General features: G+C 37.8%; 2 protein-coding genes and 2 pseudogenes across 4 annotated transcripts; 2 read left to right on the plus strand and 2 right to left on the minus strand.

Annotated features, from left to right (window-relative positions):
• The first annotated feature begins 4,847 nt into the window (after positions 1 to 4,847).
• Positions 4,848 to 8,802, plus strand: LOC105156579 (pyruvate dehydrogenase E1 component subunit alpha, mitochondrial). Its single transcript, XM_011072751.3, has 8 exons — positions 4,848 to 5,728; positions 6,376 to 6,455; positions 7,228 to 7,305; positions 7,665 to 7,760; positions 7,848 to 7,919; positions 8,053 to 8,106; positions 8,202 to 8,267; positions 8,383 to 8,802. The coding sequence occupies exons 1-8, from the start codon at positions 5,059 to 5,061 to the stop codon at positions 8,425 to 8,427; spliced, it is 1,161 nt and encodes a 386-aa protein (XP_011071053.1). The 5' UTR covers positions 4,848 to 5,058; the 3' UTR covers positions 8,428 to 8,802.
• Positions 8,803 to 12,696: 3,894 nt separating this feature from the next.
• LOC105156580 (putative galacturonosyltransferase-like 9) lies at positions 12,697 to 14,398 on the plus strand. The gene has a single exon (XM_011072752.3). The coding sequence runs from the start codon at positions 12,959 to 12,961 to the stop codon at positions 14,105 to 14,107; it is 1,149 nt and encodes a 382-aa protein (XP_011071054.1). The 5' UTR covers positions 12,697 to 12,958; the 3' UTR covers positions 14,108 to 14,398.
• A 1,081-nt stretch (positions 14,399 to 15,479) lies between these two features.
• Positions 15,480 to 19,491, minus strand: LOC105156764 (DNA-directed RNA polymerases IV and V subunit 2-like; annotated as a pseudogene). Its single transcript, XR_016063781.1, has 2 exons — positions 17,861 to 19,491; positions 15,480 to 16,928 (listed from the first exon to the last, which is right to left on the minus strand). The product of XR_016063781.1 is annotated as a DNA-directed RNA polymerases IV and V subunit 2-like (transcript).
• An 848-nt stretch (positions 19,492 to 20,339) lies between these two features.
• Positions 20,340 to 27,808, minus strand: LOC105156765 (two-component response regulator ARR5-like; annotated as a pseudogene). Its single transcript, XR_016064025.1, has 6 exons — positions 27,016 to 27,808; positions 22,061 to 22,105; positions 21,829 to 21,905; positions 21,646 to 21,723; positions 21,454 to 21,524; positions 20,340 to 20,886 (listed from the first exon to the last, which is right to left on the minus strand). The product of XR_016064025.1 is annotated as a two-component response regulator ARR5-like (transcript).
• Between the last annotated feature and the right edge of the window lie 6 nt (positions 27,809 to 27,814).

The raw sequence follows: 27,814 nt of genomic DNA on the forward strand, positions 1-27,814 counted from the left end.
TAGCAAAAAAAAAAAATTATACTTCCATTTGATTGATTTGTTAGTAAATTATTACAAATCAAATAAATCTTTCTAATAAACATATTCTTGTACATCTTCGTACGAAGAATAAATCGACTAGCTGCAATGACCACATTATATTGAAATTTGAGTGGTTGGGCAATTTCTTAGTTTTCAATAACAAAAGAAGCTGTGTGGATAAAAGGGTTAAATACAATTTACTCCTTGTGATATGTGAAATGAGCAAATACTTCTATATGGAAAAAAAATTTAACAAATTAGTCCCCCTTCGTTTAAAAAAATGAAGCAAATTATAATTTACTTCATTTTCCAAAACACATGGGGTACTTTGCTATTTTATTTTTTATAATGAGTTTTTTGCTCATTTTACATATCAAAAGGGTAAATTGCATTTTTTTCGTGGATAAAATAATGGCAAAATAGGTTTAAGTATCATTTACTACAAAAATTGTAAATTTAAGAACTGTCGTTGTTGTATATATATAAAGCAGAAAAGGGAGCCCATGGTGTTCGTTCTTGGTGAAAAGTAGAATTGAAATCGTGTCGTATGATTTAATCAATTATTGAAAATGAAAGACATTCACAATTCTTGCATAGTATGTGTTGTGATGCGCAGTACCTTTTAGAAAATGCAAATAAATTGCTAATATATTAATATTAAATAATTCTTTCTTTTTTAACAGTTTATATTATTAGGTGGTGGTTTAATAAACTAACAATCACTCTATAGATGGAGAAGTCTTGAATTCATATGTAAATTTATATTTTCACTTTGTTGGTATATATATGGCACATGACCAAATAGGTAGGCCCAATATACTCACTAGGATGGCTCAAGGCTTCTGGACTTATGGCTCATTCTCTTAGCCCAAGCCCATGACCTATAACTCAAGACCCAACCCGTCCTGTGAGCCGGTATGCCCACTACTTAAACCATCTAACCCTAACCCTAATTACCCATTCTCTTCATCTGCTCTCCCTCTCTTGCGCCGACTCCTCTATCTCTCCCCTCCTCCTTTAATGCTCCGGTTTTCCATGGCCTTGGGACTTTATCACCGCCTCCTTCTTCCATTCACCTGCAACTTAGGGCCACCTTATATAGTGTGGTCGGTTCTTGGTTATAGGTAACAACTAAGTAAAAAGAAAAAGGCCTTCTTCTTCCTCCTCTCATTTTCTGTCCGGGAGAAATTGGTTCTGTCAAAACCTAAATTTGAGAATTTTTGTGATCTCTGTTAAGGCCTTTGTGGTGAAGGGCTAAGTACCAAAACCTTGAGCAACCGTGAGTATTTAAGGCTGTCGGTATCTGTGATTGTGAGAAAAGTCTAAATAATGGATCTGGCTCACTAAGCCTTATTTATTTGATATCTTGCTGAATTATAAATTCGTGTATATATTGATCTGTAAATCGTGGTTTATAATTTAAGGGTTCAATACCCACTGGTTTGTAATCGTAAATAGGGCCTCTCCACCCACCACACTTGAAATGTTTGATTAAGTGAATAACAATCAGATATAATGCATGTTGGATATATGAATTGATGTTAGCTTTCGGTATATCTTAATGGGATGATTGGTCAAGAACGAGGAGTCCTCTGATTAACATGTAAAGATATTATATGGGCTACAAAAATTTGAAAGATGTGTGATTTAAACGTGTTTCACCTATATTTTTCTACTCGTATATCCCCACACTAATTAGGTATTTTTTGAATAGATCGAATCAGTATCCAATTCTTTAATTGTTGCGTGTACACATAAGAGTTCACTAGTATCATTGGTAAACAATATCGGTACATGCACATGATTGATTGTTGGGTAGACGAAAAGATAGATCTTGTAATGGGCTTATTATTAAGGATAAGGAGCGTTCCATGCAGATATGACGTTCTCCCACTTCTTGTCACTTGACATTTTGCATGTTGTTTATCAATTCCTTCGATGGGTCAACTCTATTGTTCTTATCTATGTAATTGAGCAGACACAAGTGATACAACAAGTTGTATTGTTTTTAAATTTTTATACTGCTCGTCTTTATAGTACTTAATCATAAGGTTGGTCGGTTGAGTCTAATTTTAAATTGAGCATGTTCGTGAAGCTCTTGAATCAAGCTCATTCAATTTTGAGCTTCTAACGAGATCATCTCGAAATGTTTGTTCATCAGCCATGAGCTAGCTAGCGAAGCTTTTATGTATATGGTTTTATTTTTAAGATTTTTATACAATTAACTACATATTCAATATTATATCAATATCATATTCAAAATTCATTATATATTGTCATTGTTAATTAATATCACATATTTTAATTTTAGATAATAGTAAAATATGGTACTTTCATTTATATTATCTAATCTCTTTATAAAAATATCACATACATTTGTTTAGATAAAAGAAGAGTACTGAATTCGAGCTCAAACTAAAAAATTCAATATTTTAAACTCGGACGGGACTAGCCGATTCAACCGAAAATCAGACCTAAGACCGGTCCGAGTATGTATATAAGAATCGGATTGGTCAAACCCAGCATGAACCGATCAAAATCCTGCAAACCGGCTAAACTGACTTATATTTAAAAAAAAAAAAAAAAAAGGGAAGAGAAGAAGATGGGAGACGATGACATGGGACGGCGAGTCGAGCACTCGAGCTGGTGGCCCGGCGGGGGCGTTGCAGCGTCGGACGGCAAGTCGAAAAGAAGGAAAGTGAGTCGATGGGGGTAGGGGAAAAGAAAGAAATCCGAGGTCGAGGGTGAGCTGAAGGAGGAGGAAAGTGAGTTGGTGGAGGAGAGAAGTAGGAAAGAGAGTAGGTGGGGGAGAGATGGAAATAAGTTGGTTGGTGATATATATATATATTAGTTAATAATTTTTAGTAAAATTATTTCTTAATTGTTAATAAGTTTATTGTTAATCCATTTTTTTATAAAATATAAAAAATAAATTATTACATCTTATATAATATTTGTTTTCATTTTATAAATTATTTACAAAAATAGTTGTGTTCCTTGTTAATTTTTTTTTTGAAATTTTTATTATTGTTTAATTGAGTGGAATTTAAATTGAAAATCTTTACAACTTTTTTTATTGAAATATATTTTATTTTTTTTATCTTAATTAATTAATATATAATATGTCTTACTGTGTTATACATATATATTATATGCATATATATAATATAATTTGGGTCTACCGATTTTTTTAATTTTGCCCAACCAGTCGAATTACCCAACGATCCAGTAATTCTTTCAATTCGATCTTCAAAACATTGAAAAAAAGCATTGAAAAGTTCGAGCTTGATCTTGAAAAAGAAAAGTTCTAGCTCAAGCTAGAGTCAGCAAAAAATAGTCGAACTCGACTCGTTTACATCTCTATTTAATCATTTAAGCAGTTTTCATTTTCAAACCTTAGATGTGTGCATATATTGAGTGTGTGAGTATAATTGAAACTTTTTTTTTTTTTGAACGACCATGCAAAGAAGTTGATTGAGTATATGTAATCTACCCCTATATTACTGGTCCTTGATGATATATAATTTATTTAACTCAAGAAAAATGATATAAAAAGTATTTTTGCTCTCTCTTTTCTTCTTGTCTTTGTTGTCCTACTTTGACTTACATATTTAGGGTTATTTGTAGGGAGGATATGTCTCACATGAAAAATTTTAAGAAAGATCCACCTGGGTATTTGCACTACAATTTTTTCTGTCAGGCCTAATTGTAAAAATAAGGGCTTCCGTGTCTATCTCTAAAACTTCCTTCTTACGATTAGTTTTGGGCTCTCCTATAGACTTTATTATTCATCATTCGTGATATACCTTACTTAACAACCTTCGTGCTCTACTTGTAGGCCTTTAGGTTTATCCTTCAAGGTTTCCTGGGCTCAAGTGATTTTCTCTTCTTCCTTGTAGGCTTTATGATTATCCTTCGAGGTCTTCCCTGTATAGTTACTCCTGAGCTCTATCCTTCAAGGTCCATTTAGCACAGTTAGCTTCGACCTCCTTCTCGTAAGCTTTATGATCTTTTTCTTCAAGGTGTATCTCGTAAAGTTGCGGCCAAGCTCTATGTTTCGAGGTTCGCTCAACACAACTAATTTTTGCACTTTCCTTATAGGTTTCTTCCTTAGAGGTTTACTTGGAATATCTACCTCCGAGTCTTATGACTTCGATTATCATCGAACGGGCTCTTTCATCAAGGGATCCTTTCCTTATTCAAAAGGTTGTAGCCGCATCAATCCCATTAATGGTAAAGTATATAGCTTTTTTCTTTCTTATATATGTAAATATAATAATTTTGGTGAATTGTAGTAAAAAGCATTTTTGGCTATGCACTGTTGGACGAGGTGCGATCCTTGTTGTCCTATCTTGAGGTGAGAAAAAGGTTACTTGCTTTCATTATGATTTTTTCTCTTTCGAAATAACAAAAATTACTTTAAACTTGGCAATTAGCTTACACCTTTCTCGTTCCCTGAAACAACATTTGTTCAATTTATATCAATTGTAAGAAAAATATTTAATATTATTAATTATAAATTAAAATTTCGCTTCTTTCGAATTGGTAAATATCTTATACTCATAAAAATAAAATTTAAACATAGTACCTTTCTCTTTTTAAACTCAAAGATTTTATTAAAAAATTAAAGTAAAATGAAGTGTTTCAAGGGAAACTAGATAATTCTGAAACCATCATTTATTTTTGTTTTCATAAAAAAAAAAAAAAAAGAATTCATAGTTTCGATGAACACGTATATAAAATTTTAGACCATGTTATTAACAAGACACTGAACACAAACATTAAAGCTATTACTCATTGTATATAGGGAAAAAAAATTAGTGATTTACTATTTTCAGAGTTTTTCATGATTTGGCCGAGTCTTTCGTATCTCTTTGAATTCAGAAAGTATTTTTGTGAAATTAAATTAATATTATTTTCCCTTTTTCAGTTCTTCTTCTTCTCACCTAACCTCCCCACCCCCCCCATTCACTCTTCTGACACACTCACTGTCGGCGAGAACATCGGCCTTTCCGATCAAGACACTTGGCCCAATCAATGGCTCAGATAATTCACCGTTCCACCAACCTCCTCAAAACCGTCTCCGTCACCCGCCACCTCACCACCGCTTCCACGACGCCGATTACTGTCGAGACCTCCCTCCCATTCACCGGCCACAACATTGAGCCCCCTTCCCGCTCTGTGGAAACCACGCCTCAACAACTCCTCTCCTTCTTCCGGGACATGGTTCTGATGCGCCGTATGGAAATCGCTGCCGATTCACTATATAAGGCGAAACTAATCCGCGGATTCTGCCACCTCTACGACGGGCAAGAAGCTGTGGCTGTCGGAATGGAAGCTGCAATTACGAAAAAGGATTGCATAATCACTGCGTATCGCGATCACTGTATTTTCTTAGCGCGTGGAGGAACACTTATGGATGCGTTCGCCGAGCTTATGGGAAGGAAGGACGGTTGTTCTAAAGGAAAGGGGGGTTCGATGCATTTTTATAAGAAAGAGAGTGGGTTTTACGGCGGGCATGGAATTGTTGGGGCCCAGGTCCCCTTGGGGTGTGGATTGGCTTTCGCGCAGAAGTACAGTAAGGATGAGAATGTTACCTTCTCAATGTATGGAGACGGTGCGGCGAATCAGGGCCAGTTGTTCGAAGCGCTGAATATGGCCGCGCTTTGGGATCTGCCTGCAATTTTTGTTTGCGAGAATAATCACTGTAAGTTTTTTGGAAAGACGTAAACATTGGTGTTATTTTGCAGTGCTTACTGTTGCTGGAATTACCAACATTTGTTTGATGTTTCTAGAACATGAGTAATTCAATTCTGTTGATCGTCAATTTCAGATGTTCAGCCTAATATATGACGAAAAACTGTTTTATTTTTAGTATGAGGAGGTTCAAGATATAAACTTTCTTGCGTCTTGTTTTAGTTTTGATAGTGGTTAGAAGCTCTGGAATGACGAAGCATTGGGTATTTCATTTGTTGAAGTGTGATTGGAGTTGCTCGTAATTGGATTCTCTTGATTGTAGATATGTCGGTATTTAAGAGAGAAATACATGGTGTGGTATCAAGTCTAAGACAGTGCTATTCAATGTTTTTTTTTGTAGGGCTTACTTGAGGAGATATCTGATTTAGCTGCATGGGTAGAAATAGCAATGGAAGGAAACATTTTGAAATATCCGTCACTTTGATTTGGGATAATAAAGAGTAAATAATTGGAGTAACAAACTCGTCTGGAGCCTGCTTGAAATATATGTTCTCTTATATTTTTTCTTTAGATTCAAAATTTGAGACATCTTGCGTATTCGGTTATAATTGCATATGGTAACATGGATATTTGATTTGATCAATTGTTGGTGTATAGACGGAATGGGCACAGCAGAATGGAGGGCAGCAAAGAGCCCAGCTTATTACAAGAGAGGAGATTATGTTCCAGGGTTGAAAGTAAGCGGGACTTTTTCCTTTTTGTGGACATTTTCTGACATAAACGTTATACTTCTTTTATTTCAAATTGCTGATGCGGCTTTTAGGGCATTAGACTTGGAAGATGCTAATGCTAGTTTTGGTTAATTTGTTGCTTTAACAAGGTTATTTCCATGCTGCCTTCTACGCCACACTGAAATTTTCAACGTCGTGTATATATTGCAGTAAATTATTTTGATGCAATGAAATGTTATAAACAAGGTTGCAAGTTGTTGGAACCATTCTTTTCTGTGGGATATTACCATGTAACTTCCTATATTGAGAGAACTTAGAGTACTTTGTTACTCTTTTGCTGAAGTTCAGGTTGAAAAGGTTTATAAAAAGGATTTATCTTCTGCATTTGGCCCCAATTAGGAAAAGATGTTCTACTCATTTCTAGTTCCAGAATAAACTTCTGTCACATAGTTTTATTAATGGTGTGTGAACAAAGTGATATTTAGTTTATGATGATATACAGAAACTTAAATAATGAAATGATAATGATGGAATTGTGTAAAATTTTTGCCACTGTCATTCTGTCAAGTTTCTGTTCTTCTCTTTCTTGCATTCCCTGTGTTTCAATTTGAAGTTGATGAATTGACTTAGAAACAAGCAAATCCCATTTTATGCTTAAAATAACCAAGCACATTGCTTCTAAAAATTTGTTGTGTAGGAGATACCTAAATCTGTATCTTGGTAACTTGACTTTCGCTCTTGTGGCATGTATTCATTGTTGGTTTGTATCTCAAAACAGGTTGATGGAATGGATGCTTTCGCGGTGAAACAAGCATGCAAGTTTGCAAAGGAGCACGCCCTAAAGAATGGACCTATTGTAAGTACATATTAAAATTTCTTTGCCAAATTGCATGTATATTTATATATCTGCATGAACATGTATTTTTTTACCGTCCTCCTGAGCTCGTTTAACCACTCAACAATGTTTGCATGTGGATGTTGACGAGGCACTTGTAGGATTGCATAGAAAACTGTAGTTGTATGGCTGAATGTGCTGTAAATTTTTTCCCTAGAAGCTTCTCTAATATTTGTATTTATACATAGTGTTCATTGATGAGATGTGTTATGTGTTGGACAACTACGTCTGTACAATATTTACAGACAATAATTCTGTATTGGTTTTACACACTTCAACAACTGCAATAACAATGATTTATCCCTCTTGATTCTGTTCAGATCCTTGAAATGGACACCTACAGGTATCATGGACACTCCATGTCTGATCCTGGAAGCACATATCGTACACGTGATGAGATTAGTGGTGTTAGACAGGTCAATATAGTTTGACTGTTCTCAATTCATCACTAGATATTTGTATCATCATATCATATACTCATATTTCAATTCTATTTTACACAGGAGCGTGATCCAATTGAAAGAATCAGAAAGCTTATACTAGCTCATGATCTAGCCACTGAAAAAGAATTGAAGGTAATATAATAACCATCTGTTGTTAACTTTGGTGCCTGGAGGATTGTATTCTTCTGGACCAGGTTTCCTCTAGTCCTTTTAGAACATTTTTATTGGCTTGAACATGATCAGCTGTTTTCTTTTTCCATCTTAGGACACTGAGAAAGAAATGAGGAAAGAGGTGGATGAAGTCACTGCAAAAGCTAAGGTTAGAACTCTGGCGTTGATGATGTTTGCTTCAGATGAATCTACAACACATTGAACTTTGATCTATATCATGACTTGCATCTATTTGGCTTGTAGGAGAGCCCCTTGCCCGATCCTTCTGAGCTCTTTACTAATGTATACGTGAAGGGCTTTGGAGTTGAGGTACAACTTTTTATCATGTTCATTTATTTGTCAGCAAAGTTCGAGAATGCATAGGTCGGTGGTTTCTGGTTTAAAAAACTAGTTCATGGGCTCTTTTCATTCGCTCTTATTGCAGGCTTTTGGAGCTGATAGAAAAGAGTTGAGAGCCGTGCTTCCATAAGTAAGACAAACGTCAAGAAACTTGGGTTTTGCGCTTGCACAGGGGGCTAACAGGCAATAAAAACCAAGAGAGCGTGTGACAATAAGAGTTGCTGCTTGGGAAGTTCATATTTTGGTGAAAGTGCTCTTTGTGGATGTGATTCTTTTACCATAAATTTTGACACGGTTAGCTATTATATAGGCTGTGTCATTGCATCCACATGTATAGCCAGCCCCCTTTTGGGTTGGGAATTGGGACGCTGCTATTGGTTGCAATGCTGCTTCTATTATTTCTCAAGAAAAAAGCTTCACCACATTGGCATTTAGGGTTGATCTATGTAATTATCAAAAGTTTGTTTCAGAGGTTTACCTATCATCTTATTTTGAGAGGTCTGCATATTCGATTCATGGAATGTTGATGACTAACATCCAACCCCAAACTGCTAGAATGAGTGAAGACTGAAGAGTGGGGGAGCAGCTGTTGCCAAGTATTGTTCCCCATCCTACTCCAACTTGAAAAACTCGTGTGCGGACAAGCGACACCGTCCGAGTCTGACAGACCTCGCCACTTATATATATTATCTATTTTATAACAGCAGGGGTTGTATCAGAAATGAGGCCAATCACATTTGATCAGAACCTTTTCTTTTTGTCATATAAATCAGACAGACATTGGTGGGTGATTGATTCCACTGACTGTTCGATTCAGAGAATCCTAGGCTGTACGTACTGCCACTCCACCATATATTCATGCATGTATGCTCTTCCCCAACCACCCTTAGATTCTTTTGTTCTTGAAATACTCATTTTATTATTGTTCCAGAAACCCAAAATGGATATTCAATTATATATTCCCCCTTTCTCATATTCTTTCTCAAATTGGAATAAACCATTAGTCAAGTTCTATGTTGGGGAATCTCCACTAAAACATTGGGGCGGGCATGTAATTATATATAGATTATTGATACAGTTCAATCATATGACTAATATATCTCAGAGTTAAAATCGCTTGGTGTTTGATAAGTAAAATTAAAAAACTTTAGATGGGATGCCAGGCATTTAAGATATTAATCAATATAATTGGGGATGCTTATATCATTTTGGGTTACTTAAGTGTTGCCCTCACCTCAACTTTCAGGGCATATGGTTAATTCACAAATATTCATTTCGAAAACTCATATAAGATTGATGCAATAAGGGGAGTACAATATCAAAATTTGATACCACAAAAATCAAAAAGGTATTATTATGATTTCTCTAGATGCCAAGTCCAAAAATTTTTACATTGTAAAAGAAATGAATTCATAGCCATTTCAAAATATTATAATTCCCTCATGAAAAATAATGAAACAAACCAATGTATGAGTGAATGATGTTGTTAAGGTTGTCCTACTTAAGCTTAAGAGATAATTATACTTTCCTCCTCAATATTTGATGTAATTATATTTAAATTTCTTGTAATTTGAAAAATTATATTTGGTACCCTGATATTTGCTTCTACATAACAAATAAGTTCATCCGTTAATCAAAGTTCTCTGAATTTTTTGATACTAATGAAAATATTGAAAGAAAACCAAAATTTACCCTCCATTGATTTATTAATAAGTTTTATTGCCGATCAAATAAATTATTTCTAACTAAACTATATTTATAACGATAAAATATAACTCTTCACATGTATTAACATGTGAAAATATATAATAGTAATTTGACCATAAAAATATTTACTTGACCTGCAATAATTCAATAAAAAATCAATCGAATGTCAATATGGATATTTATTCTTATTTTTTGTTAATATCAATAAATTTGATAAATTTTAACTAACGAGAAATTTATTTATTGGACGGAAGCTAAGTTTTATGATTATTAAATATAATTTTTAAATCACAATAAAATTATGTATAATTATACTAAAATTAAGAATGAAGAGCATAATCATCCCTAAATTTGAATACTTAAAACAAAAAAGATATACAATGTAATGTAAAAATAGGAAGAGAATTCAAAAATAGAAAGAGAAAAGGAGCATGTGATCACGTGGCAGCAGGGGATTGCGGCAGAGACAGTGATAGGAGGCGTCAAGATCAATCACTCAGCTTTCACAACTCTACTAAGCTGGCAGACACCTCATTCCCACATTTCCAGCTGCCGCTATGCTATTTAATTACTACTGCGCCCACCCAATCAATATTCCTTTGCCCTATGCTATTCTTACTCAAATTTTCTAACTTTGACTCCCCTTTTCCCATTTATCCATTTGCTTTTCCCATCTTTATCTCTTCAACCCAAAAATCAATTACATATTATAAATTAGACCACCGTTAAAATTAGGGGTTTTGATATCTTTTTAAACAACAGAAAATATTGTAATTCTGCCAAACTTTAAGAAAAGTCATTATAATTTAACTATATTTTTTAATAATTCTCAACTAAAAATGCAAAGTTAAGCCAAACAAAAACATAATTTGAACAGCAGTGTAGAATATATGTAATGAAAAGAGGAGGCACTTTTGCTATGCACTTTGCAGTTCAGTTCCAAACACAACAATGCATGTGCTCTACATTACAAAATTAGGTTAGTGCAAGCTTGCAGCTTTCCTTCCCAAAACCTTGCTATATTCTTTCCCCTCCAATCTCTCCCAATTACCAAACTCTCTTTTTTCATATATACTAATATAAAATAAATTGTTCTTTTCATTCACAAATAATGATTTACGACGTCATTAAATTATTTTTTTATTGTGTATACAATACTCTTAATTTAATTTTTTTTAAATATAATATATTATTTTATATATTTTATTTTTATTTATTATATATTTGAAATATAAAAAAATTATTTATTATATATATAGGAAAAGTTTGCTACAACGTCAGTTACTCATAAAAATAAGGGATAGTGTACATTCTCCTTCCCTAATGTTAAGTATAATTACATGTTGATTCTCTATAGTTTGGAATAGTAATTCCGAGGTTTGGATTCGCTTAAAAAATAGGTCCCTTTGTCGCTAATGGTGAACATGTACCTCTTCACATACATTAATGAGTGAAGATGTATAAGAGTAATTTGATATAAAAAAAATTATTTGACATACTATAAATCAATAATAAATCAATCGAATGTAAATAAGGATTTTTATACCATTTTTTCGTTAATATAAGAAAATTTGATAAACTTTTACTAATGAAGGAATTTATTTGTTAAACGAAACCAAACAAATAAAAAAAAATGTCAAGGAAAGATATAAGTTCTGTAAAAAAATTATATACAATGAGATCAAATTTGAAGAGAAAAAAATGTAATTATCTGTGAAAAGAAAGAAGAATAAACCAAGAGAAACGTACCATATTCTATGTGATTTATAAATTAGGTGAAAATAAACCCAAAATGGTGACAGAAAAGAGCAACAACGGAAAGTTTTACCAACTACGCAACAGAAATTCATGGCGTTTTATTGCCACGTCTATATTCAATGCCACCCATACCCATTTTCATTATTTATTTATTTATTTCCAGGAATTAGCCAACTACCAACTGCTACTATAATTATTACCACAAACCGGGTAGTCATTTTAGTTTTCTAGAACGACCCTGACCCTGTATTTAGCGCGTCATTCCCCCTCCTCATCCCTACTTATATAATCCCCGTGGGATCTACTTCACACGCGCCGCCAATTCACGTGGCAACAGAACTCCACCAACGCACACTGTTCTTTTCTTGCATAAGCAGTTTTGCGCCCATCCCCAACTCTCACCTTTTCTACCCTCAAAAATTAAGGGGAAAGTAGAGGTGAAAAAGACAGCAAATTGGATGCAAAACGGGTTAGTTCCGATTCTACTTTATTTAACTCGGATTTTGTAATTATAAATGTATCTTATACGAATGTCTGCTTTGTTTTATATAAATTTATTAATCATATTAGGTATTAATTAAAATAAGAATTTTAGTTATTAGTAAAAAAAAAAGTAGTTAAATATTTAATTTTTCAATTAATAGTATTGTTTTCTACTGTTTCAAAAAAGTTAGGAACATGTATAAATTATAATAAAAGGGATGTAATAATTTTGAAAAATTCACTCAAACGCAGCAGTAATAATCAAATGTCAGAGATATGGTAATAAAATGAGGAAGTTTTACTATTTAGTGAGATGCTCTGTTTTGTTTGGGTGCTGGCCCTGGGTATGCCCATCTGTAGAAAGAAAAAAGATAATATAACCGCGTTCTTGTTTGAAAAATTACTCTATTATACCCATTCATTCATTCCCATTAAACAAATACGCGTTTACATGTATATATACATCGGCGTTCTTAGCTACCGTTTCCTCTCTGTCTCTCTCCACAACACTCTTTCTCTCCCTGTCCTCTTCACTTCTCCACTCCCCACCAACAATGTATTTCCATTAGTGCTTCTCATATTCATCAGAGAGGTTTTTCCCTTCTCAAGAACCCTACTTTTGTCAAGAAAAATTCACTCCCAACACCAACACTGCACTATTTTGCGGTTTCTTTTTTCTTCTCAAGAACCATTTCTTTTTCTAGAAAAAGAAAATGGTTCTTCCAAGATTTTGTGCCGAGTTGATCCCTGCCCTTGTTTTCCTTCTTCTCTTGCTCTACTCGCCCTTGATGTGTCTGGGAATTCGTTCCTTCCCCAACAACGACGTTTTCACCAGCTCCGACTTGAACGCCCTCTTCGGATTCTCTGAGGCCCCGGACTACCGGAACGGCGTCGATTGTCCTTCAGTGTCGCCGTCTCCGCCGGATCCTGTGACGTCGTGCGATCCGTCTCTGGTCCACGTGGCAATGACCCTCGACTCCGAGTACCTCCGTGGTTCAATGGCGGCCGTGCACTCGGTCCTCCGCCACGCGTCGTGCCCGGAGCAGGTTTTCTTCCACTTCATCGCAGCGGAGTTTGACTCGGTGAGTCCCCGAGTTTTAAGTCGACTGGTGCATTCCATATTCCCATCCCTTAATTTCAAAGTCTACATCTTCCGAGAAGATACCGTTATAAACCTCATCTCCTCTTCCATCCGGTCCGCTTTAGAGAACCCGTTAAACTACGCCAGGAATTATTTGGGCGACATTCTCGACCCGTGTGTGAATCGGGTCATATATCTGGACTCGGATCTTGTGCTGGTGGATGACATTCTAAAGCTGTGGGAAGTGAGAATATCGGAGGGGAGAATAATCGGGGCCCCGGAATACTGCCACGCGAATTTCACCAAGTATTTCAACGAGAATTTCTGGTCGGACCCTGGATTGAGCCGGGTATTCAGGTCGAGGAACCCGTGCTACTTCAACACAGGGGTGATGGTGATGGATTTGGGGAAGTGGAGGGAGGGGCATTTTCGGGAGAAGATTGAGAACTGGATGGAAGTGCAGAGAAAGAAACGGATATACGAGTTGGGTTCTCTGCCGCCCTTCTTGCTTGTTTTTGGTGGAAATGTGGAGCCGATTGATCATAGGTGGAACCAACACGGGTTGGGAGGGGATAACGTGGCAGGATCGTGCAGGGCGTTGCATCCAGGTCCAGTGAGCCTGCTGCACTGGAGTGGGAAGGGGAAGCCTTGGGTTAGGCTTGATGAGAAGAATCCGTGTCCCTTGGATTATCTATGGGAGCCTTATGATTTGTACAAGGGGAAAGTGAAGGTTCAACATTCTGAGCGTCAGGAACAACAACAGTTTGGGTTTTTCTGGTAGAGTCGAGTCTGATTTGGTGGTGGTAATGGTATTTTCTTTCATCAAATTCTTGGGAGTAATCATTCTTTGATTAGTAGGAGGGTAGCTCTGTACAGATTGATGGGGAAAAATTCTTTTCTTTTTTCCTTTAAGAAAAAAACAAAAACGAAAATGATGGTAAAAATTTGATTGAGAGAATTGTTTGTTGGGGATTCCTTTGATTAAAGGAACCAATTTTGGGCATTACATTCTTATTTGTATCTACACTACACACAAACTATGAATAACAACATGTAGTTGTTCAATCAGTTATTCTTGTATTCATCAATACTTTTTCCATTTTTATTGTTTTTTCTTTATTTTCTTAATATTTTTATAAATCGAATAATATAAATACGCACCAACTCAAAGAGTAATAACAAATATGATGAAATTTAACATGAGGAATAATAATTTGGTAGTGTTTTAAAACTTGTGTAGCATTCACACGAAATGTAGAAAAATATGATTGAGAAGAAATTGGGACAGAAGCGCCGCCAATGAGAAAGTGTAACGTGGGTGTTAAGGAGTTAATGATGGCGGGAGGGCTCTTTATATAATATGCAGTTGACAATGATTTAAAGTTAAGAAAAGTGTGTGTCAGCAGCACAGCTCATAACCAGCCTTTTATTCTCATTAGCTTAATGCCCAAGATTACGTGCTCCCACACCTCTCTCATTTCAACTTCTCTTCTGCTGTTGAAGAATTTGGTTCTGGAAAAATCAAAATTGTGACTGCTTCAAATATTCGTGTCTCATATGAAATGTTTGTGCTGACTATTGGATTTTTCATTGTTGTTCACATTTTGAAATTATTGTAATGGTAAGTTTGGTCTAAATGAGGAAATTTGTTTGAATCTAAAATCTCTCTTGGAAGGAGCGCATTCAAGTTTGAATGTAGGTCGAGTATGAAAGTTTCCTAATTTTGGGTTCATACCCAAATCTTTTAAGTACATTTGAGCCACAAACTTGATGAGAATAATAACAAAAAAGTCATAATTATTGAGTTGTATGATTTGATGTGAGAGTTTGAACTAATTATGATTCGATGATTGTAGAAATTACATATATATATATATATATTGTATTGAATTGAATTAGATGGGATTGAGGTGGAAGCCACCCCAACATTGAACATGTGGATTGAGGGTCAATCTATGGAGCCTAACCATGAGAAGATGTAGTGCCAACGAGACATTATGCACAAGTAATAAGTTTTTGTGATATTCAAAACTAAGTATATACACTCAATTTAAGAAAAGTTATTATACTCAATTATTTAAAAGGAAGATGAGGAAAAAGGGAAAAATTTCACATGCCACAACCTGTACTTAAGGTTGTCTGCTTATTCAATGAGGGCAGCAACCTGTGCTCGAGGTTGTCTGCTTATTCAATGAGGGCAAAGGCAGCCCTTGTATATGAAATCTTTATTCTAAAATTCCCTTTTGCAAGTTGCATCACATGCTTTCTAATTGGTTAAACTACAAAACTAGACCTTTCAATATGCCGATATTCAGAGAATCAGATTCGAGGAGTGTTTGACATTATGGAAACTTGTGAGTGTTGAATTTGGATGCAAGGGAAAAGCATGTAAAATTATTCCTGTATTTGTCTTGACGAAAGGAACAACTCCCTTTCCCACATTTCTTGCCTTACCTTTTCACCAAAACCATATCATGCATGATTTTTTTCAAGCTCAGAATTACAGCTTCATTATAATGGCAACAGGAACGAGACATAGACGTTGCAATTATGCGAAGAAAAACATGCTGAATTAATGAGGCTCAGAAGGTCGACTTGCATTCTATATACACGCACTTAAATAGACATAACGCGGACATCTATGTCTGAGGAACGGGGAACCAACATACACACATTCACTCTCAATAAAGTGGATGCCAAGAAAGCTCAGTATCAAACTTGAGAGATATCCCCATACTGAATACTTCCTGACACAATAACTTAGCCCCATATGGCAAATTTACCCTCACTACATCCTCCACAGACTCACTGAAACGGCAATACGGCCCATGTATTTTCCCACCACCAAACACCGGTCTTTGGATTACGTTCGCCATATTCTTGCATTCCTACATATATGCATCTGAGATGAATCACTAAGAGTGAAGAGCCGCTCGTGTAGGTTGGCTGCTGCACCATGGGCCATAAGGCAGTCTCGTTCCTTCTCACTAAATTTAATTCCACCAAACCGTTTCCTGTCGGCCACCAGCTGGCGAGTAAGAGGGTGAACCGGCCCAGTATTCCTGAATTTCACTTTGTCTTCAATCAAAAGTCATCAACGGAAAAAGTATAGATAACCGCCCTTGTGCTTCTTCAATTATGAATTCAGTGAAGAAACGTGAATGACATATTGCAAACAAATTTGGAAATCAGATGCCAAACAAAGCGGTTGCAGACTATTTTGGAGTTCTGCCAATAAGAAAACCTACTACCATTTCAAAATATGTTTGTTTTTTTATTTTTAACTCAAGGTTCTACCATCTGCTCCCGATTGCTACCAGAGGAAATTAAATGAGTCCAAGACAACCTGATGTGGCAGTTCCATCTTGCGACGTTTACGTCTAACCCTCGCTACAAATGGTGAGGAATCTTTACAGATTCCAACCCAATGTCCATCAAGAACAACTTTGTTCATCAACCAATCTTTCCATTCCACGCTCAACTTTTTGAAGAAGAAAGTCATGTTTCAGAATATTATTGCTGGCCAGATTTTTCACCAGCCAACAATTTTTTCTCCATCCGGCGTGGAGAGAAAGCAAATCTTGCCCAGATGAGATCGATGTCTGCAAAATTAATATTAACAATCATAAGATAACTCATTTCTCAGATAATAAAGTAAGAGTTCAACCAACACGCTTCAAATATTATCAGGTAATAATGTAACCCAACATGTGATCACTTATGCCATACTAATATACTTGCTAACTTCAGTGACATTATAAAGAACAGATTCAGCAAAGCTTATTGTCATTTTTCAGAGAAGCAGCACTTCGATTTGAGCTGAAAAATTAAAGAGAAAACAGAGAAGCATATTTGATTGCGGCATCTGTATTCTTCAGAATGCAGGTCCACATGATCAAACAAAAAGCTATCCGCTGATACAAATTCTCACTAATACAACTCTTATACAAGACTTAGAAAATGAGACTATACAGAACAACTCCTTTCAGAAGGAAGGACATCTCCAAAACCACAGCGTGAAACAGAGTAAAGGGAGGGTGAAGTAGCCCTGCTATATGATGGGAAGAAAAAGTTTCAAAATCTTCCTACAGAAGCATAGCAAGAGAAAGTACTACATAGAAACATTGTCACAGGTTCAGATTCATATCCCTTCAGAGTACTGGTCCTGGCCCATGTTGCTGATGGACTGCTTGCAGTATGAGTACTAGCAGTCTTAAACATTAGATGAACAAATCTTTGTGATGGACCTTTTAACAAGATTTAATTACTCAAGATGCAAAATGAAGTCCCTTGAGGTGCTAAGTAGGTGACCAACAAATGAAACACAACAAAATAATGGTGAATATCACACATTGTGGTAATCCAAAATAATTCAAGTATTATGTAGAGAATAGAATGATAGTTCCTCTAGGCAATTGGAAATAGTCTGCTGGTGAATGCAAGCCAAAAATATGTTGCAAATTATCCTGATAACAGATCCATATTACTCATTAGCAAAATCACAGCCTGAAACCAGATTATCTATGGAACTTACGGGTATCTAGCATCACCAACCCTCCCTGTGTTCGAGACTTGCTGGCGGGTCTTCCTCATATCAGCTGTTGCCTGCAATGGATTTGTTCTCCTAATAGTAGCCACTATACCAGAAATTCTTTCCATCCTCTTGTAAGGATGAGATCAAGCCCTTTGAGAACGCTCTGGAAAGGCCATTGGTGATGATTGAGGCATCCAAGTAATGGTCAATAGATTGAACCTCCCGGTCTTTGTATAGGTCCCTTTGTATGGCTTTAACCATGAGCCTCTCCGCATGTTTAATATGAATTTTCAGTTCTCGCTCAAGTAGCTCGCCGGCCAACTCCAACCTTTTGTTCCTGAGGTCATCCCTGTTGTCAACTTTGCGGCACCCTCTAAGCCTCCAAGAGACATTTGTCCATATATGTGAGAAAACAGGCCTTCGCTTTAGGCTTTTGAGATGGGGAAAGAGGTAGTTGTCAACGCATTCTTCCACCGACTCAGTAGGTGGGTATTTAGAATCCTGCATGAGTTCCTTGATGTGTTTTATTGCGTTGCCTTCTTTACAAAAACCCTCATACTTTTTATCAGCATCATAAATTGATGCACCAAGTATATTAGCAATGGCTGAATCTTCTATGTCAAGATCAATCATCTTCACTACCTTACTGTCACTTGGGACACCCAAGGCAAAGAATAGAAGCCAGATGGGAATTTCCGTCACATAAAAGTAGACTGTGGGCATCTTTTCTCCTCCTGTGATGTGCTCCACTTTTGGAACTAGCTTTATGTAAACTCTTTCTCTCTTAGGAACTGGTCAACATGCAATGGTCCAAGTAGGAACTTTGTCCACCCACAGTCTGGTAAGGCATATTTGCTCCTGTGCAATGAATGTCTGCAGCAAAAGTTGATGGTAACGAACAATATAAAGAAACTGCATTGTCAACAATCCAACTGAAAGGGAATGAAGTGTAATTCATATTCTCATATGTCATGCTGCCAAAAGTGAACAATATCATAGGTACATATATTGAGGGGAAAAGACAATTTTACAACAAATTGTTTCATTTACTGAAATTCCTTCTTAGATGCTACGGGTGTAGAATAGTAGCTTGGTAGTTTATTACCTTGACTATTAAATCCTATGAACGAACCATTAGATGTTCCCCTGCCTACTTGTTCTCAACTTTGAATATGTAATGCTGTAGACTGGGAAAGATTGCTGCTCAAAGGAGTCAATCAGGAACTAGATCAAGGCCTGGGACCTCAGGGTGAGTTGTGTCACTGTAGTTATAAAATCCGTTCTCAGACCTAAGTAGATCGTCCTTTAACGTTCTCCTTTTTAGAGTTTCTATGCTTCGACTCTGAGGTTTCTAATTTTATACCAGATCATATAAAATTTCTGTGCTGGACAAGAAAAAATGCAGCAGCTGCCTCAACTTCTATTGGCTTCAAAAGTGATGAAAGAGTTGAAAAGCGGAAACAAGTACTCTCAACACCCCTACTCTTTTCTTTCCAGCTTTCTGCACATTCCAGTGTTGTTTCGTATCCATGAATCGTGTTTCCATTAAACTAATTAAGTAGCTAAAACTTAATACAGTTTATAAAGAAATTGGAGGCAAAATCAATTGCAAGAGAGGCAAGAAAATGCTCAAGTTAGTGCAAAATCAAAGGTACGCTTCTGTTTATGTAACATGTTTTGGACAAAATCCTCAGTTTTGCTGTACTTTCTATCTTTAAACTATTGCTGTTACTTTACCCCCACTTGAAGAATAACTCAACGAGGCAAATTTGATCCAGGACGAAAAGTTACATTGCGTGCTGGAAAGTCGAGCACGTTTAGAAGAACTGGATGCTGGATGCAGTAAAACTTGCTGATATGTTGCAGTATTTTCTGCAGTAGGAAAACGTAGATTATACCATGACACTGCCGAGGTCGTTAGATTTTCTACAGGAGATTCAGAGAGCTTAGGATGTAGTTTCACTTATTACAGCAGAGAAACTTGGATCTTCTCATCTCATTCTTGAAAGGAACATTTGTACATTGAATGCTACATCTATTTATGTGCCAACATAGAGCTGTGTATTCAAAAGAAGATTGCATTGCGTTAACGTAGTAGTATTTGATTTCTCCTATAAATGTACATATACACACACTTTTCTTGCAAGTATTGTATGCTTAGCATCTTTGTTCTGGAAATATTTAAAAATTAGTATGAACCTTAGGTGGAGACTGAGTCAGCATTATTTATTTATTTATTTATGTTTCAATATTTTTTAGTATCATTACCGACATAAGCTTTGTTAATTTGTCCAATGTGTTAGCCTGGGGATGGTAAATTTGATACATATGTAAAGCTGCTCGAATGGTACCAATTAGCAACTAGACAGAAAACACAAGTTTTACATAAATAATACTGAAACCCCCAAAGCGAACACATCAGTTATGTTTACTAGTTCATGTCCGAATCAAATATTTCTTTTAGCAGACAAGATTGACATTAAATAAAAGAACCCGTATCCGAATCAAATCTTTCTAAATTCTTACATATTCAACTCCAACCACTGTGTATCTTTCAAGGAAGATAATTAGGTGACAAAGTCAATTTGCAATTCTGCATTCATCTTTTTCTGAGTTTTTAACTTTGTATTGACATTCTATCTATGGGTTTTGAACAACATCAGTAGCGCCAAGAAAAGGAACCTTATAACACCAACATGTTACAACAATCCTATTCTTCGAGCTCATCGTAACCAAGAGAATCAAGAGGCGTAGGTTAAGGAGGGATGGATTGTCTGGAAGACCGAGGCGAAAATGGTAAGGAACTGGATGGTGATGACGGACTTGATAAAGTATCGTCTGGTGATGGTGAGGATGGTGGAGATGGCGACGGTGAAACATCACAAGTTTCTTGTAATTTTCTCTTGTTAAAACCTCTCTCTTGTCTCTGAACCCGACCCTCGCCAAACATATAGTTCTTTAATCGTTTAACATCAGACAACTTTACAGGCTTCACTATAAAATCTTCAGCACCTTCTTCCAGACATCTATATCAAACAAGAAATCAATCAGAGAAATATACAGTATGGAAAAGCTATCAGAAGGAAAAAAAACAGAAACAGATAGATAGTCAGGTATCTGATTTCTTTTGAGCCAAAAACTCATTCAGATTTATCCGCCTCCAGAGAGAATGCCTAGAATTATTATTTATTTTCTTTCGTTTTCCTAATTGAAGAAATAATTGGAAAATAAAACAGCAAGTACAAAAATGAGTAATAACCCCCAGTAGAGACTGGTACGATTCAATTCAACATTTTGTTCGTTCGGGGTCGCATTTCTCTGATTTTAGTTATTATGTTAGTCGTCGATTCAGTGATTATAGTCAGTCATTCGGGAAGGCTAGTTGCATGTAAACTAAGATCAAGCGACAGTCGACCATCCAACTCTGACTAAATCTTCACAACAACAGTACTATGAAGCAAGAACAATGCTTTAGCACATAATTTATGTTTACTTAAAAACAACCATCTTCGGTGCAGGAATCAATCAGGTCTTCCAAGTATATTGAACTTCAATTAGCCGATCAAAGCAATGGGCAGGCAATCAAGATTTACCTGTCAATCCGAGCCAAGACATTTTCAGATGACATGATCACAACCGGTATTTCTCTGAAAGTAGATGAACCCTGTTCAGACCACACAATAATTTGGAAATTCTTTAGCTAATACAATCTTTAAAATTTCATTTCCTCAATCATTTGTAATTACACAGAGTAAGCAAAATTTAGACCACTAATTACAGTTAACCTTGATCTTTTTCAGCAACTCATATCCAGTCATTCCAGGCATGCAATAATCAGTAATTATCAGATCTACCTTTAAACCCTGAAAACCGAATTAACTACTCATCAAGAATTAATCTACACCGGAACATCCTTAAAAAATTAACTAAAAGGAGGGGAAAAGAAAACAGTGGATTACCAAACGTACATGAAATCCAACAGAGGTTTCCTCCTCATCCAATCCAAGAAACTGCAGAGCACTTCTCCCACTATCCACTGCTGTCACTGCAACCTCAAAACTGTTATATTTATACAAATCCATAACCTTCGGAAAGACCAAACGACAACAATAGGAAAAGAAAAAAAAAGATTAAAATCTTCTTACCCTCGTGAAAGTTTTGCAGAAAATTAAGGAAATCATGGGCATTAATTAATCTCACCTTTGCAAGCAGTGATCTTGAGCAATCTCTCAATGACTTTTCTGTCTGTTAAGTTGTGAAGATTGATTTGAAGAAGAAAAGGATAACCTGATTCAACTTAGAATTCCCAAGTTGAGTTGGAGAAGGATAACCCGATTCAAAGTTGAGTTGGAGAAGGATAACCTCATTCAACTTAGAAATCCCAAGTTGAGTTGGAAAAAGGATAAGTCATGGCTATATATACTACTCTTATTAGCATTGTTTTAATAGAGCAAAGTAGAATAGAGTAGAGAGAAAAGAAAGAGTTGAGACGAGGGTGAGTGTTGTCTTTCACGTGTGGTGAAGACTTGCATACAAGTGTGTGTGTGTTGTACTCCTCAATTTTCCTCCTCTTTGAGTATTTTCTCCTGGCTTGGTATCGCCCCCAGACGTAGGATTTATATCCAAACTGGGTTAACAAATTCGTGTGTCTTTTATCGCCTTCATATTCCACCTGTTATCCATCTTAACCCGATCCATTTCCTAACAACTGGTATCAGAGCCTGGTTCAAGGAGTTAAGATGGAGGGAAAGTTTCCAGTCGAACGGTTCAATGGTTCCGACTTTGGGTTTTGGCGTATGCAGATGGAGGCCTACCTGTACGGGAAGGACCTGTACGAACCACTTGCAGAGAAGTCCGAGAAGACGAGTGATGAAGAATGGAAGGTGCTCGATCGAAAGGCGATGAGCGCAATAATCCTGTCGCTCTCTCGGAATGTCGCCTATCATGTGAAGGGAGCAAAGAGCACGAAGGAAGTTCTACAGACTCTTGCCGATATGTACGAGAAACCCTCAGCAATGAACAAGGTTATGCTGATGAAAAAACTATTCAGGTTGCAGATGGAGGAGAGGAAGTCGGTGGCCGATCACCTCAATGACTTCAACCAACTCACGACACAGCTGGCGTCTGTGGATATCGTGTTTGACGATGAGGTAAAAGCGTTAATTTTGCTTTCATCTTTACCTGACAGTTGGGATGTGGTTGTTACTTCAGTGAGCACTTCGTCTGGGAAGGAGAAGATGAAGTTCGACAACATCAGAGACATGATGTTGAACGAGGAAACCCGTAGAAAGCAAACGGGTGGATCATCTGGCTCTGCGCTACATACAGAGTCCAGAGGGAGACCTGACACACGGGGTAAATACCGTGGAAGGTCAAGGTCAAGGTCCAGGGGGAAGAACAAGGGCAAGAAGGAGATGGTGTGCTGGAACTGCGAGAAGCCCGGACACATGAAAAGCGAATGTCGGGCGCCAAAGAAGGAAAAGGAGGGCCGAACAGCGAATGCCGCGACGGAGGAGATCACGGATGCACTCTTGTTGAGTGTGAGCAGTTCTTCCGATGATTGGGTTGTGGATTCAGGGGCCTCATTCCACTCATGCAGCAACAAAGACATCATGGAGCCATACACCTCAGGTGATTTTGGCTTAGTTTATCTTGCAGATAACAAACCCCTCAAGATTGTAGGAAAGGGAGATGTGCGGATCAAATCAACGAATGGGTCATGCTGGACCCTACATGATGTGAGACACATACCAGGACTGAAAAGGAACTTGATCTCAGTCGGACAGCTGGATAGTGATGGATTCCACACGACGTTTGGAGACGCGAAGTGGAAGATCAGTCGGGGAGCAATGACTTTGGCTCGAGGACTAAAGTCGGGAACGCTCTACATGGCGGGAGGATCCAGTTCAAACATCCCCTTTGCAGGAACTGTATCGCAGGCTAACCTGTGGCACAATCGCTTGGGCCACATGAGCGAGAAAGGAATGAACGTGCTGAAGTCGAAAGGACGGTTGCCCGAGTTAAAATCGGTGGAGGTGGGTCATTGTGAACACTGCGTGTTCGGAAAGCAGAAGCGGGTGAGCTTCTTGACCACAGGAAGAACTCCGAGGAAAGAAAAGTTGGAGCTTGTTCACACTGATTTGTGGGGACCAGCACCAGTGTCATCTCTTGGTGGATCAACGTACTACATGACATTCGTCGATGACTCCACTAGAAAGGTATGGGTGTATTTCTTAAAAAGAAAATCTGATGCCTTTGATACATTCAGGAGATGGAGGGCACTAGTAGAAAATGAGACAGGTCTACAAGTGAAATGTCTCAGATCGGATAACGGTGGCGAGTACAACAGTGAAGGTATCAAGAATTACTGCGCCGACCATGGAATCCGAATGCAGAAAACAATCCCGGGGACACCTCAGCAAAATGGCGTTGCTGAGAGGATGAACAGAACACTGAATGAGCGTGCGAGATGCATGCGATTGAAGAGCGGACTACCAAAGATGTTTTGGGCAGATGCAGTCAACACGGTTGCTTTCTTGATCAATCGAGGGCCTTCTGTCCCGTTGAACAACAGGATACCAGAAGAGGTATGGAGTGGTAAGAAAGTGGATCTTTCTTTCTTACGTACGTTTGGTTGTTCAGCCTATATTTTGAACGATGATCGGACTAAGCTGGATGCTAAGTCGATTAAATGTACATTCATTGGGTATGGGACTGACGAATTTGGGTATAGATTCTGGGATGATCAAAACCGGAAAATAATTCGTAGCAGGAATGTTATATTCAATGAGGATGTAATGTACAACGACAGGAAGGTAAGCCCGGACGATGACAAGAAGGAAAGGGAATTTGTTGATCTCGATATTTCAAATTCCGGGATCATGAGACCAGCAGATACGGATTCAGTGGGAGTTCAGACGGACGAAACCGAACAAACGGAGATAGAGCCAGAACCAGTATCGGAGGAACCGATTACTGAAAGCAGCACACCCTTGGCACTAGGTCGAGAACCGAGGCTGAGAAGGGCCCCAGATAGGTACTCCCCCTCTCTTTATTACTTGCTTTTGTCTGATTGTGGAGAACCCGAATGTTACGCAGAGGCAGTCAATGATGTCCACAAGAGCAAGTGGGAGCTTGCGATGAACGACGAGATGAACTCGTTGAAGAAAAACAACACATGGGAATTGTGTCAGCTCCCAAAAGGAAAGAAGGCCCTACAGAACAGATGGGTCTATCGGGTTAAGGAAGAATCAGACGGGAAGAAGCGGTACAAGGCAAGACTCGTAGTAAAGGGATTCCAACAAAGATACGGTATTGACTTTACTGATGTTTTTACACCTGTTGTCAAGTTAACTACTATTCGTCTTGTGTTGAGCATGGTAGCGGCAGAGAACTTGGAGTTACAACAGATGGATGTAAAGACAGCCTTCCTACACGGGGATCTTGAGGAGGAGATATACATGGTACAACCAGAGGGGTATAATGGAGATGATCAGCAGGTGTGTCGCCTGAAGAAAAGCCTGTATGGATTGAAACAGGCTCCGCGGCAGTGGTACAGGAAGTTTGACAACTTCATGCTAGAGATAGGTTTCTCTAGATGCAATGCTGATCATTGCTGCTACGTGAAGAGGTTCGATGAGTTTTTTATCATTCTACTCCTGTATGTTGATGACATGTTGATAGCAGGATCAAATGTCAAGGAGATCAATAGGCTCAAGGATCAGTTATCGAGGAAGTTTGACATGAAAGATCTTGGCGAAGCAAGACAGATATTGGGCATGAAAATCACAAGGGACAAAGGTATTGGTAAATTATGGTTATCTCAATCTGATTATATTGAGAAGGTATTATGCAGATTCAAGATGGAAAATGCAAAACCGGTTGGAACGCCATTGGGAAATCAGTTCAAACTATCCAACAGTGATTCGCCCCAGACTGACTCCGAACGTGCAAAGATGAGAGTCACACCGTATGCCTCAGCAATTGGGAGCCTGATGTATGCTATGATCTGTACTCGACCGGATATAGCACATGCAGTGGGAGTAGTTAGCCGTTTTATGAGCAATCCAGGAGTGATGCACTGGGAAGCTGTGAAATGGATTCTTAGGTACCTGAGGGGTACTAAGGACCGAGCATTGGTGTTTGGTAAGGGCAAGCTTACCTTGTTTGGGTTTGTTGACGCTGATTTTGCAGGGAGTGACTATGACAAAAGGAGGAGCACTACAGGGTACGTGTTCACATATGGCGGTACAGCCGTATCCTGGGTCTCAAAGTTGCAGAAGGTTGTCACACTGTCCACGACGGAAGCTAAGTACGTGGCAGTTACTGAGGCAGCTAAGGAGCTCATTTGGCTGCAACACTTGTTGGGTGAATTAGGGAAACCTCAGGCAGATGTGATTCTTCATAGCGATAGCCAGAGTGCGATCCATCTGGCAAAGAATCCCGCGTTCCATTCGCGGACAAAGCACATCGAGATCAAGTACCATTTCATCCGACAACTTCTGGAGAAGAAGGCACTGCAGCTGGAGAAGATCCAAGGAGAAAAGAATCCTGCGGACATGCTGACCAAGGCGGTTGCGATGGCGAAGTTGAAGCTGTGTACGGCTTCGACTGGCCTTGATGACTAGAGTGGACAAACCCGGCGGTACCAAGAAAGAAGTGGAGAAAAGCTAATCAATCTTCAAGTGGGAGATTGTTAAGTTGTGAAGATTGATTTGAAGAAGAAAAGGATAACCTGATTCAACTTAGAATTCCCAAGTTGAGTTGGAGAAGGATAACCCGATTCAAAGTTGAGTTGGAGAAGGATAACCTCATTCAACTTAGAAATCCCAAGTTGAGTTGGAAAAAGGATAAGTCATGGCTATATATACTACTCTTATTAGCATTGTTTTAATAGAGCAAAGTAGAATAGAGTAGAGAGAAAAGAAAGAGTTGAGACGAGGGTGAGTGTTGTCTTTCACGTGTGGTGAAGACTTGCATACAAGTGTGTGTGTGTTGTACTCCTCAATTTTCCTCCTCTTTGAGTATTTTCTCCTGGCTTGGTATCGCCCCCAGACGTAGGATTTATATCCAAACTGGGTTAACAAATTCGTGTGTCTTTTATCGCCTTCATATTCCACCTGTTATCCATCTTAACCCGATCCATTTCCTAACACTGTCAACAAGACTATCATCCACGGCAAGAACATGAACTTCATGAGAATCAATACAGGCGGAGAACTCATCCGTGTCTTCACTCTTCTCCAATCTCCTCAATCTTGAAAAGACACCATTTTTCGCCATTTTCAAGAAATCTCAACAGTCCAGATGAAGAATAATAAACTTCACAAATTTAACAGAGAATGTTCAGCTCATCATACACACATGAGAGAGAGAGAGAGAGAGAGAGGTGTATTGTGGATGTATAGAGAAAATTATGGTGAATATTTCGGTATGAAAATAAGTATGACAGGACACGTCTTTTTCTTTCTTTTCACTTATACTCTTTCTCTCACTCACATCCCATCCCATCCCATCGTAGTAGGAGGAGTAATATGCAAGAAAAAGTCTAAATCAAATCTGGTGAAATCTATTTTTTAGTGTAGACAAAGCAGACTGCTCAGATTCTGAAATCCACTCTCTAGCTCATCCGATTTTCCATATCCCTCCATACTTTTTTATATTGTTCTATGCTACTGCTGGATTTTCACTAACGGTGGCTCAACTGTTAACTCCCCCGTCAAGATCCATGTGGAGTAAAATTTCTGACCCTGCTGATGATGCCGTTACAGAGTTTAATGAAACACTGGAATTTGCCGGGAATAGTTGCTACATGGTATTTGTGTACTCGGGTGGGTTGGCATCTAGACTGAGTAGACTCTTGGCATTTCTTGTACAACTAATAATTGTACTTTGTGCTTCAAATGATGGACGGCTTCATTATTTGGACAATTTAAAGCACGCACGAAAATTGAG

Source organism: Sesamum indicum, linkage group LG2 (genome assembly GCF_026168435.1).
Source record: "Sesamum indicum cultivar Baizhima isolate 11 linkage group LG2, ASM2616843v1, whole genome shotgun sequence".
NCBI lineage: Eukaryota > Viridiplantae > Streptophyta > Magnoliopsida > Lamiales > Pedaliaceae > Sesamum > Sesamum indicum.

What these genes read in the sequence shown, in the direction of transcription:
- LOC105156579 (XM_011072751.3), top strand. Translation starts at nt 5,059, where the DNA reads ATGGCTCAGATAATTCACCGTTCCACCAACCTCCTCAAAACCGTCTCC. An exon ending in ATTATGTTCCAGGGTTGAAA is followed by an intron (nt 6,456 to 7,227) that starts GTAAGCGGGACT and finishes ATCTCAAAACAG; the next exon opens with GTTGATGGAATGGATGCTTT. An exon ending in AGATTAGTGGTGTTAGACAG is followed by an intron (nt 7,761 to 7,847) that starts GTCAATATAGTT and finishes TATTTTACACAG; the next exon opens with GAGCGTGATCCAATTGAAAG.
- LOC105156580 (XM_011072752.3), top strand. Translation starts at nt 12,959, where the DNA reads ATGGTTCTTCCAAGATTTTGTGCCGAGTTGATCCCTGCCCTTGTTTTC.